The sequence below is a fragment of the Ambystoma mexicanum genome, chromosome 1p, assembly GCF_040938575.1.
Source record: "Ambystoma mexicanum isolate Mex_15411 chromosome 1p, UKY_AmexF1_1, whole genome shotgun sequence".
NCBI lineage: Eukaryota > Metazoa > Chordata > Amphibia > Caudata > Ambystomatidae > Ambystoma > Ambystoma mexicanum.
Genome location: NC_090921.1, coordinates 516545335 through 516557643, shown reverse-complemented (window position 1 = coordinate 516557643; position 12309 = coordinate 516545335). Strand labels below are relative to the sequence as shown.

At 45.0% G+C, this 12309-nt stretch overlaps 1 protein-coding gene across 3 annotated transcripts in view; it reads right to left on the bottom strand.

Annotated features, from left to right (window-relative positions):
- LOC138574155 (HAUS augmin-like complex subunit 8) overlaps nucleotides 1–12309 on the bottom strand; it is a 414120-nt gene that overhangs the window by 227336 nt on the left and 174475 nt on the right. For all 3 annotated transcript variants that reach the window (XM_069649390.1, XM_069649391.1, XM_069649392.1), the window contains 3 exons: nucleotides 8043–8101; nucleotides 7537–7648; nucleotides 592–699 (listed from right to left, as the gene is read on the bottom strand). In XM_069649390.1, coding sequence (XP_069505491.1) covers nucleotides 592–699; nucleotides 7537–7648; nucleotides 8043–8101 — 279 coding nt within the window. The remainder of the gene's footprint in view (nucleotides 1–591; nucleotides 700–7536; nucleotides 7649–8042; nucleotides 8102–12309) is intronic.

The following is a 12309-nucleotide window of genomic DNA, read 5'->3' as shown; positions in this document are numbered from 1 at the left end:
GTAAGTACATCCCTACTCGTTTTAGATTTCAATCTCTAACGGGCAGATCTTATTCATCAGGTTTATTCAAAATGTCACTGAAGCAAGGTGTCAATTAGTCCTCCAGCTATGGGCACAGTGTGATCGAATTTTGGGATCACAGTTTGCATTTCTGGCTGGTAGCATACAGTACCAATATCTGAAGGTGCAGAGTGTTGGTTTACAAACCAGCAAGGCACTCTCCATTTGTGGTTCACAGGCAACCATTAAGAGTCATGGAAAAGTCGAGAGCTGGTGGTTAAAAAAAAATAGTGTCCAGTCAAAATAATTAAAACAGGGAAACAGATTGCCGAAGAAATTTGCTAACCATTTCAGTGAAATTCACAGCATCCCATAAAAACACTAGGCCACCCCCACAATACTGAAGAGAAATCATGAACCTGTGGAATCCAATGACTTTAAAAATGTTTTCCATCATATTATAAACAGTATCCACGAAAATGTCACTTCTTGATATGCCACCTTAATGTTAATTAAACATGTCCGATCATACTGTCAAATTGAGCTCCAATATTGTTATTGGTTACAACTTTGGGAAGAGGAAATGCCTACCGTTAATAACTGAGAGGTCGAGGTCTGGAAGAGCGATTTTATGGCCTTCTAACAAAGTGGACTGCAGGTCACCTTTCCCTAAGATGGTCCCGTCCAACACACCAGGTCCTAGAGGAGAGAATGGTTGGGGTTAAAAATCACACAATTTCAACAAATCTCTTTTTCTGAAGGTAGTGTCAACGTATTAGCACTTTGAAGATTGAACATACTGCAAACACTAACAGCACATCTCTTTCAGCCATCAGCTCTAAGTCAAACAACGGTTGGAGATGGCGACCGCAGACTGATTTTTTAAAAATAACTTTCAACCCCATTTTGCAAGCAGTTATAAACACCAAAAATTATTGGATGAAAAGAAAATGCAGCCTAAAATCTGCACCTGGCCATAGGTAATGTCTGCTTCCTAAGATGCAATTAGAGAAAATAGTTGTGTACAGCATTTCCAAGTCAGTGCTGGTGTTCCTGGTGCTCTTTAAAAGTACACATTTATGGAAAACTTGACTTGGTTTCCAAAGCTATAGCTTTTCAACTTAACAAGGACATGTAAACCTCTCCTGTTAAGTCTAAATCTGAAAGGGACTGGTAAATGTAATAGCGTCCAAAAACAGCTTCCCTGCCAGGTTTCCCAGTTCCATGAGTGACACTTTGAGCCAGTCCTGTTTTTGCTTCCAGTTGCATGTTGGAACGAAAAACTAGTTTCGTTTTTCCCCATCGCACGGGTGGGCCTCTAAGTCCCAGCATGCAATGCGGAAAAAAGGACTGGCTCAAACATTCCGTATGGAACTGGGAAACTTGGCAGCTATGTATGACTCTGCGCAGTGGCAGTCCCAGGGTGCCCCTGTGGAGTCCCCATCTCTCCCCAGAAGGAAAAGCTCTAAAGCGCCCTGGCTAGAGCTCCAGGGTGGCAGGGGTTGCTGAACCCTACCCTTGGGCTCCTGCTCCACATGCGGTTTTGACCATCATCACTCAGCCCAGCAGCTGACCAGGCGCACCTGCCGGGTTACCTGTCCCTCCCTGGAGGGAAAAGCTCCAATGTGCGCCGGCTGGGGGTGCTGCCAGGGTTGCTGGGGATGCTGCCCCTTCCTTGGGCGCTTGCCTCGCACATGGGTCGAGCATCCCCCCTGTCCAGCGGCGGCCTCACAGGCCTGTCGGGGAGGTGGAGCATGAGCGTGTCTGATAGGACCCGAAAGATGGTGAAATATGCCTGTGCAGGGCAAAGGCAGAGGAAACTTTGGTGGAGGTCAGTAGCGGTCCCGACATGCAAATTGTTCATCCAACCTGGATATTATGCCGAAAGACTAATCAAACCATCTAGTAGCTAGTTCCCGCCAAAGTTTCCCTCAGGATAGCTAGCGCTTGGAAATCCCACGTTTTTATCTTGTGAAGCAAATGATTAGAGGTCTTGGGGCCAAAACAAATTCAACCTATTCTCAAAATTTAAATGGGTAAGAAACCTGGAATGCTGACGTGGAGCCGGGCATTGAATGAGAGTGCTCAGTGGGCCACTTTTTCTAAGCAGAATTGGCACTGCGGGATGAACCAAACAACAAGTTAAGGCATCCAATGCAGACACTCATCAGACCCAATTGGTGTCCCGGTGAAGCCCTGCTCCTTTGTCGTGATCTCAAGAAGGCCTTTGTTGGTGCTTGGGTGCTTTGACCCCTGCTTGAGGATCTGTGCCTTCGGAAGTGTCTGTGGACTAACCGGTGGACTGACCAGCTCTCTCCTGGGTTACTTTGCTGCAGCAGTCACCGTTCCGGGCAAAGCCTTGGAACTTTGCAGATCTTCAGCGTGTACCATACGCTGTGTCTGCTCCACACGCTGCCTGCTCTTGCATATTTAGCCGTCTCACACCAAGGGAAGCTGTGCTGGACCTGCTCCTGTGTTCACAGCTGTAAGATCGCCTGCCGCCGTCTGACCATTGGGCCTTCCATTACAACACTTCTGTGTGATGCCCGGAGGTGGGCTGCCCTGCAGAAGTCTTTATCTTACCTCATTTGGGTCTTATACTGTATGTTTTCTGGAACAAATTCCTGTGCACAGCGACTGGCCTAAACTTAATCCTGATTCCGAAAGTGACCTCTGAACCTGTGACCCCCTGGGCCTTCCTTGACTGGACCAAGCGCAGAAGACTGATCCTCAATGGATTCCGGAACACCTGCAGTGGTCCCTGAAAGAACTGGAGTCGGGGGGGGGGAGGTAAGTTAACATAACTGTTTCAGTATCCCCTGTCCTTCATAGTATTACATTGGGTGTAATATCCAGACCCTAAACACACTGGTAACTGACATTTGGTGGTGTTATCTGGGTTAAGGATCCTTCCCTAGACCCGTCCTAGTGTGATTGAGTGAGCACTTACCTCAACTTTACTTGAACTTTTATCTAACTTTGGAACTCTTATTAATCACAACCACTGGCACTCTTATTCCTATAGTACCTACTTGGAGAAGTAGGTACACAGGACCATGCACTGCTTGCAGCTCCACCACCATGCAGCTCCATTTCATCTATAGCTGTGGTGGTGGAGCTGGCCCTGATTGTGGGCCTCCTTAGGCCATGCTGCATTCACCAGAGCCGAGTGCTCCACCAAGATGGAGGATGCCGTGTCTGCTTCATGAAAGGGGTTTGTTCCAGCCTGCATCCCACTCTATGTTTGCAAGTGGCTGTCGCTTCGTTCTTACAACCAATGGTGGGGAGCCGGCAGACAAAACCAGTCCCCATGGAAAGGACCCCAGGTAAAGGATCCACGCCTGTTCGGGCTTGTTGGGCCCTTAATCTATCGCTCCTCCGTCCATCTGTCTAGGGTAAGGCCTCTCTCCTCCTCCCCCTGGGTTTTGCCACCTGATATTGCCTTATTTCTGCAAGTTCTTTTCGCAATCTTCAGGAGCCCCCTTCCTTCTTATATCCATCCCCACCAACCACTCACCAGCCTTAGTTTTGTTTATATTTTTCCACTTGTCCCGCAGTGTCCCCCCCCCCCCCACCTTGTTCCTCTTTGTTTCCAGCTTCCCCCGGTGTCCCCCATCCCCTGCCATCTCGCACCTTGACTCCCGTTCCCCCATTTCCCACTTTCCCCCGTTGTGTAGCCAGTCCCTGGCATCTCGTGCCTTTTCCTCTTTGCTTCCTGCTTGCCCCTGTGTATCCCTGCCATCTCTCACCTTGCCTCCCGTTTCCTCCTCGTTTTCCCACTTGCCCCTGGTGTTTTCTCCCCCTCCCCCGCCATCTTTCTCCCGTCTCCCTGTGGTTTGGGGCTCCCTACTGCACACAGTCACCTGTAGCCTTGTTTTTCCACTCTTCCTCATGCCCTTGGCAGTCCCTCATCCCCCTTCCGATTGTGGTATGTGTTGTGCTACCCGTCTTCTCCCGCTCTCCCCCTCCTTGTTTCACCTCTTCTCTGGGCTTAGCTGGGGCATCCATAGGTTTCCTGTGATGCAGTGCTCCCCACGTTATCCTGCCCTGACTGCATGCCTTCCCTGGCCTCTTTACCTCTCTCCCTGATCGTATGCTCTAACCTGCTATGCATACCTTTACTTCCTGCTCCCACTGGTGTTGAACCTACAGACGTGGCTCTTCTTATTATTTACCCACCTCCACCCCCCATCCCTGCCCTCTACGGACTGCGCTTACACTGCTCTATGCTTCCTACCTTACCCCTTGCTACGTTTGCCTCGAGTTACATGTAACCACTGATTGATGTTGGATGCTTGCTGTGTTTACGCTGACGTACATACAACCACAGATTTGACTTTGGATTCTTGCTGTGTCTTGCATCGACTTACTGCAACTACGGATTGACTTTGAAACCTTGTGATGCTTTTTCCTGTCTGCATGCCTGATGTAGCGCCTCATTCCCTGAGGAAAGACTTCTAGTCTGCAGTCACCCTACCTGTTTGTCTCAATTGCATGTCTGGTTTCTCCTCATGCAGTTTACCTACTTGTTTCTGCACATTTAACTGTTTGCATTATTGCACCTCTTACCTTTCCCCTCCTGCACTCTCCTCCTGCCTCCCCCTCTCTCCCCTTTATGTCTCAGCATTTGCACGTTCTCAATCGTCTCACGACCTTGTCAGAGGTTTTTTTGTTTGCCCCTTCTCCCCCTCCTTGCACTTCCCCTCCCCTACCCTCTCTGCTTTGCTCTCAAGCAACAGCACTTACACGTTCTGAATGCTTCAAGACCTTTTAAGAACGTTTTTGTTCGATACCTTTTTCCATTATCCCTCCCGCCCTGTCTTGATGCGCCTTGAAACACAATTCTGCTGTGTAGTGCGCATTACAAATAACGAATAAATAAAATAAATATACTTTGGAACTGGTGATGTTTGGGCCCCAAAACATTTTAGGATTCGACTTAACAACAAGTAGGAACGCCGTTTGTGTTGATTCTAAGAGTTCTTTCTATCCTTATACATCTGAGCTACTTACCTGCATTGCACTGATCATTGTATCAAATGCTAATCTATCTCTCCTAAGGGTGAATGTATATCTGTTTTATAAGGGTTTTCTGTGGCAATATTTGCCTGGTATTTTGTATCTGCTTAGTGTGTAAACTAAAGGCCTAATAAATAACAAGTCTAACTAGAATTACTGGTGTTGCTCTGTGTGGACTCATTGTAGCCCTAGACCACTCTCTCACACCCTTCCTGCTATGCCTTGCCACCCTGCTACGGACCCTGATTGGGTTTGGAACTGGTAAGGAGTCCACCCAGTGGTGATAGCCATAGAGACTGATCAAGGTCCCCAAATGGGATCCCAAGCAGGTTCTGATGAATGGTTTAGGATCTCCACACATACACACATGCACAGGGGGGACCTACCCCAGCCCTCCAATCACCATCCATGCAGCATTTAAAGTTTTGGCAGCCATCCAATCACGACTATCTAGCCAAACCTCAATTTCGTGGACATATGCAAAGGGATGTGAATTGAGGCATCTGGAGCTCCTCATTCAGTCAGTACTGGATGCCACTCATGCAAGAAGCTGTAGCAAGCCCACGTAGTAACAAATGACAAAAATAGATTTTTTTTGCTGAGAAAATGAACAATCACAAAACAAAATATCTAGATTGCAGGGTTTAAAAAACCCGCGCCAGTCACTTTTTGGTCCTTTCAGAGAGCAAGTGGCTTCCAAAATGGCATAAAGATTACAACCCTGCTGCTAAATTCAGAAAGAAGCTGATGGCCTGATGTTTTCCTTAGTGATCAAACCAATAGTGTGTGCTTGGGATCTTATCTATCAGATGTCACACGACTTAAATGTGGAGTACCGCAAGGAGCCTTCCCCTTTCTATATCTCCCAACCCCCCATCTCTTCCATGTGTTTATCGAGCCCTCCATGATACTGGTGGCCCACTGCATAGACTCCAGTTTTCAACCTTCACGGGCAGCCGAATTTGGTCTTAGACAGGATCCAATTTATTTTCAATGTCGTAGAAAGATGGATGCGAGAGAATTGGTTCTGTTTAAATCCTCCTAAAACAGAGATTCTTCTCACCTCTACGAGATCAACATAGCAAACTCTTCTGCCTCTTACAAGAAGCTGTTCTTGCCGGGGAATTAAATCATGGCCCAAAATAAGGTGAACACACTAGGAGTAATGTTAGATTCCAATATGACTAAGTCTAAATCTGCAAATTAGATAGTTGTACTACGTAGCATCTTATGCGTCGACAGATTAAACCATTTTTAACACAAGAGCACCTAGGCTACATTGCCTGTGCAATAATAGGGTCCAGAGCCGATTACTGTAACTCCATTTTCTTAGGAGCTCCTACAGATTTAACTGTTTGCCTCCAAACTCTGATAAATGCTACTGCTAGGATAATGATGAATACCCTGCAGAGACAATACCCAACACGAAAACTGTGAAACCTCCAGTGGCTACCCTTTAGCTCCAGAGTTAAGTTTAAGGCTTCGATTCTGGTTCATAAAGAAATATATGACAATGTGCCTTCCTATCTGAAACATGGTTTTAAAACGTACACCTCAGGTAGACCTTTAAGGTGACAGGCAAAAGAGTGTGCGGCTGTGCCAATAGAAAAACATGCCCAGCGCATGGGGTCATAAGTGTGTTAAAAATGAGCAAATCAAATCAGACACCTCTTCATGCACAATACAAACCACCTGCCGGCCGGTCACACCTCACCCCCAAATACTGCTTCTGGTGCTTAACTGTATACAACAAAGTAATAATTTAACTTCTGCCCCCTTGCCTGTATTCCTATGAACCCACTGCTGTACAGCACCCCACTGCTTCTCAGAGCTACGTCCGTGCTCATAAGTAAACAAAATAAAATAAAACATGCAGGGGCCCCCTTGCAGTACACCTCTGCGATAGTAGCCATATGAGCTACTGCTTCACAGTCCAATTAAAGAATGCATTACAGAAAAAAGAAAAAGCTATGCTGAAAGGCTTGCTGTTCATCTAGACAGATTTCATCCATCACCTGAGAGAGGAATCTTCTTCGTTTGAGCCCCCTCTAGACAAAAACATCTGTAATGGATCAAACACGGTCTTACACTTAGGAGCTGAAAAAGAAAAAATCTCCCTAGAGAATTGCCACAGATAAACTGAGCAGGCTCACAGACCTGCATTGTGGCAGAAGATTTACTAATAGAGCAAGAGCTGTTCGACCATCACCACTTCATAAGAATCATTGTATCATGCTGCACAGATTCTTTGGAAGGATTTTAGATAATTTAGTACCCGGTGCAAAAACTGAAATGTGTGCATTAAGTTCGTTTTAATATACCTAAATAAAGGGCCTGAAAAACTGAGCCCCAATGATTAAAAAATAATATAATACACAAAGGTTCAGTTTAAAAGTCTCCATGACCACTGTGGGCGTTTTATATATGAGGAAGCTGGCGTACTGCTCCGCTAGCTAATTTTCGAAGCATTAAAGATCCATCAAACTACATCAAAACAGTTCTAGCAAAACAACCCACCGGTAGGAGCCTTGAACCTCGGAGGCGCTGTCGACCTTCTTGTGGGCGTCCCACTGCCAGTTCTCTCGGGGGCCTTTCCCCCTGAATAGATGGTAGTATTTTGCAAATTAGCCTGTTAAACCACACATGAAAGGATTAATGAAAAATGTACAGAAACAATAAAACAAAATAAAGTACTTCAAGGAAAATGGTCACTCCCTGACAAATTCCACTTTTCCCCCTAGGAGAATAGTGAGATACCACGCAACAGGACAATTTTATAGAAGACCACAGATCACAGTAGATGCTAGAAATTCGTTTGACATTCCAAAGATTTGCAAAATTAGTTCTATATAAGGGGCATCCTCAAAGAGTCACATAGCAGGATTGGGCACATGTTCCCACAAGGACTGGCAACAGAATAAGTAAAACAAAGGCGGAGCCTACAATGATTTCCTATGAGAATTCAGGATAAACATATAGGCCCTTATCGCCTTGTGGTTAAAGTAGGTGAAATTTCACTTTACCGTTGCAATCTTTTTTTTCTCGTACTGCTGCATATAACGAGATTGCACCAACTTTCCACCTAGAAATGTAAACCGTACATTTGTATTTTATTTGTAGTTTATAAAGCGCCTCAATCCAAAGCGCTGAACATTATTTAAAAAAAGTACAGTACAATCAAAATGACTGGACAATTAAGTAGACAAATCCAGGCCACATACAATCGGGGATGTTGAAGAAAATGCGTTTTCAGGGAAGCACGAAACAGAGTAGGAATAGAGCAAAGTGAGAGAGGAAGGGCATTCCAGTTTAGGGGAGGAAGAAGTTGAAAAGATCGAAAGCGGGACTGGGCACATGGAGGACGAGGGACCATGAGTCTGAAAAGGGAAGAAGACTGAAGAGAGCGAGTAGGGATATAGAAGATAGAAGGACAGCGAGGTAGTTAGGGGCAAGTCCGTATAGAGATTTGAAGACGAGGCAGAAAAAGTGAAATTTAATTTGTGAATAAAAAAAGGAGCCAGCCAAGTGTAGCAAGAGAGGAACAAATAGAGTCACGATAGGGGAAAAAGAGAGTAAAATAATAGAGGAATTAAACAGTGATTAAAGAGGGGCAAGATGAGAACTTTGGGGCCCAGAGAGAGTAGAGGAACAATAAAAGAGCAGAGAGAAGATCACTGAAGATATTAGGAGTTTAGATGCCTGAAAAGTGAGGAAAGGGCGAGCTTTCCGTACATTATGAAGGTGAATAAATTAATTTACAAACATTTACAACTGTTTATTACACGCAGTACACAAAATGAACGAGTGTCCCGATGAAGCCACTGCTTATGTTTCAAGTTTAGAGGCTAGCAAGAATAAATGGGGGAGGGTTTAGGAAAGTGGGAACACATTAATAGATGCATGGAAACTCTCAGATCGGCTGATAGATACACTACTGTGAGGTTGATAGTCAAACCGTGCTTCTGGCATGAGGCTCATGTGTATTTCACCTTTTTTCTGACTGGTTTATCAAACTTTTTTCTGTTGAGTTTTGAAAGGCCCCACCCATCAGGGACACAAATCTTGCGTATGCCTCTGACTGGTAAAAAGCCTCTCATGGCATACTGCCCAAAAAGACAAATGTGCCCCCTGTGATAGTGACCTCCCACAGCTGGCTGCGCAGGCTCCACTGGTTGGAGACAGTGCGTGATTATTGCAGCACACAACCTGCTGCTGTACCACGGGGGTATCCATACAAGCAACCCCTACTCAAATGTAGCACCAAGTCAAACATGCAGGCCTTGCATCGTGCAATAGATTGAATGGGATTTGGATTTTGACCTGCAAGGTCCTGGCTACAGTCAGGATTGAAGGCTTCAGTTGTCAGAACCAGAAAGGAGTGGTTTGTGAATGGTGTATGGGATTCAAAGCCTAAAATCGGTATTAGGACAAGAGACCCTTTTAAAAATAAAAAAAATCACACAAAAAAAAAAGATTTAGAAAGACCGCTGTGTAACTGAACAGAGCGGTCTTTCTCAATAGAACTGTCAGCCACTGCAATGCACACGAGTCCGCGAAGGGGATGACAAGCACGCCTGGACCCGGAAGCAGCCTTGACGGAGAACGGGTAAGTTGATATGTGCATGTGTGTTTTTGTGCGTCTTGGTGGGAGGAGGGGATGGAGGTGTGGGGGATGAGGGAGGAGAGTTCAGGGGGGAATCCCCCTCGATTTGGAGTATATCCGGGAAGAGAGGGTGGGTGTGCCAAGAAATGACATTTCAATTTTTGTAGGCTGACTAAAGCCGTCCGACCTCCCCCCACCCCCCTAAAAAGAAAACGGTCTTTTGGTTAGGCGACCTACAACAATCGAGATAATGACATAGTACCCTAAAAAAAAACACCAGTGAGAAAATCAGAAAAAAGCCTGTGAAAATGTAATGTGGCAGGGCCCCTTCCCAACGATTATTTTGCTATTATAACTAAACAGAAGCAACCCTGGATGGGAGGGAAGAATCCCACTCAGCTCTCACACTCCTATTTTAGCATCCTTACTTTCTCAAATCTGGGGATGAGCAAAACAAACGGAATCACAATCTTTCAAGAACTGCACTGATGGCAAACCAGTTGGGTTTCAAGTTCTCAGTATCTGCTTTCTACAAAGCCTTGCTGTACAGCTTCTGCACAGTACTGACAGTCTGACTCACCAGACAACTATCAACTAACAGAGCATCAGGCATAGGTTAATATCCAAGATAGCGACCTAATATAGCTAAGTGGAGTGTGCTCAAGCCTTGCCTGCCCTGGTCAGTGAAATTATCCAGAGGGGGGAAAAAGGCAAAAAAACATGCACAGTGATGCCATGTAACTGACATCATGAGGCCTGCGGTAGCAAAGCTTAAGCCAGGTTAGAGCCCATGAAGTGTCAATACAATTAGAGTCACATGGGTATCTGGATTCTGTCTCCCCCAGTATATTCCAACACATCACAAACAGAATCTATTTTGTTAAAATAGTTCAAACCTATAGCTTAAGTTCTTAGCTCTAACTAAATGTCCCTATGGAGGAAAGGAATATGTTCCTGGATGCATCCAGAGAACAGCCAAAGGGACACTTGCCCTATCCTGGCTCACTACTTTCATACAATTGTATGAAAGTAGTGAGCCAGGATAGGGCAAGTGTCCCTTTGGCTGTTCTCTGGATGCATCCAGGAACATATTCCTTTCCTCCATAGGGACATTTAGTTAGAGCTTAGAGCCCATGAAGAACACCAGGATCTTACCACCCCTGCAACACAGAATGTGTTGCGACACTGTCACTGTTTTGGTGCCCACAATCCCTGCATAGACAGCCTTTAGTTCAATATTGTCGAAATAAAGGGAACCAAAGATTATCTCCCTAAATCAAACAGATCCTAAAAAACTGTGTAGTTTCTTTCTAATGGGGAACATAAGACTCCACTATATGGACAAAATAATGCTTGAATACAAAAGAGAATAGGTTTTGCATTCTGTAATAGACTGCACTGGGCATGAAGATATGAAGACTTCCTCAATGTAATACTACAGGTGCTGAAAACGTATGTTAAATAACATACATTTCTATCTACCATTTGCTTCATTGAAAGGAAGAACTGGGAGCACGAGAACATACTCTGTTGAGAAAGTAACATTGCTCCAGCCAAAAGTGCCAAGGTCCAAGCATATGCTGTAGGTTCACCATTGATAAAGATCTAATTAAAGTTGTTGGCAAGGTTAAAACGCCCCATGGCAATGTTTTGCTTGGTGGGGTTACGAGTTGGGAGGCTGCAGTTTTAGAGGCATCAATGTGTTATCCGAGGTTGGATTGATTTGTGATGTGCGTGATGCCATTGTTATGCAATGTCAGACCTGTCCTCCGAAAATTAAATCAATGCAAGACTGCACTCTGATGCAACCCTGCACTACAAGTCCACACTAGTGGCAGAAAAACACTTTAAAAATAACTTCTAACAGTACTCACAAGAAAATAAAAAAAGATTGATAAATAAGTTTTAACTATGCTTCTTGACTCAGTAACAACATCCCACCCACTCAATCACACTTGTAAAACTAACGATACACACGCTTACCTAATCCGAGACTTTCCTGGCCTCCCAGCACCCATACCTTCAAATACTCGATCTCCACGACTACTTCTTAACTCACGTCAACCCCACACAACCACCTTACTATTCTTCATTGGTCATTGCAGTGACTCCTTGCAACGCAGTTTTGTGTACACCGCACCACTGAGGGCCCGATTCTGAGATGCGTGCAAATGTAGTAAAGTGTTTCTTCACCACATCCGTATAAAGACAAAAAAGTGGTATAGGCACGTGAAAGCCTCGACTTTTGGATGTGCCTGAATTACGTACGGCTTGACAACAGCACTAGCAACCATCAGGAACGCAGGGCAGCCACATGGAGGGGATTCTCTCCTTCCAGCAGCACTGGTTTAGCGCATCAAAAAAGGAGTTAAAATACGTCACCTGTGAGGTGCCATTAAACTCTACTGCACACCTTTTCCCTTTTATAAAAATAGCATTTGTTAGACTGCAGCACCACTTTTGTAGTTTAATGAAGTTTTAAGAAAACGTTCTTAAATTAGAAAAGTGGCAGTATTAAGACATGCTCGCAATGACACTGAAGCACATGTTTCCCCCACAACAAGACACTTTAGCAGCTTTTGCTGCTGGAAAGCCCGACATGTCATATTTACAAACTCTTTTTATCATGAGCACAGAATCGGGCCCTTAGGTTCTTATGACGAAATTCTGCGAAACAAATGCACTTC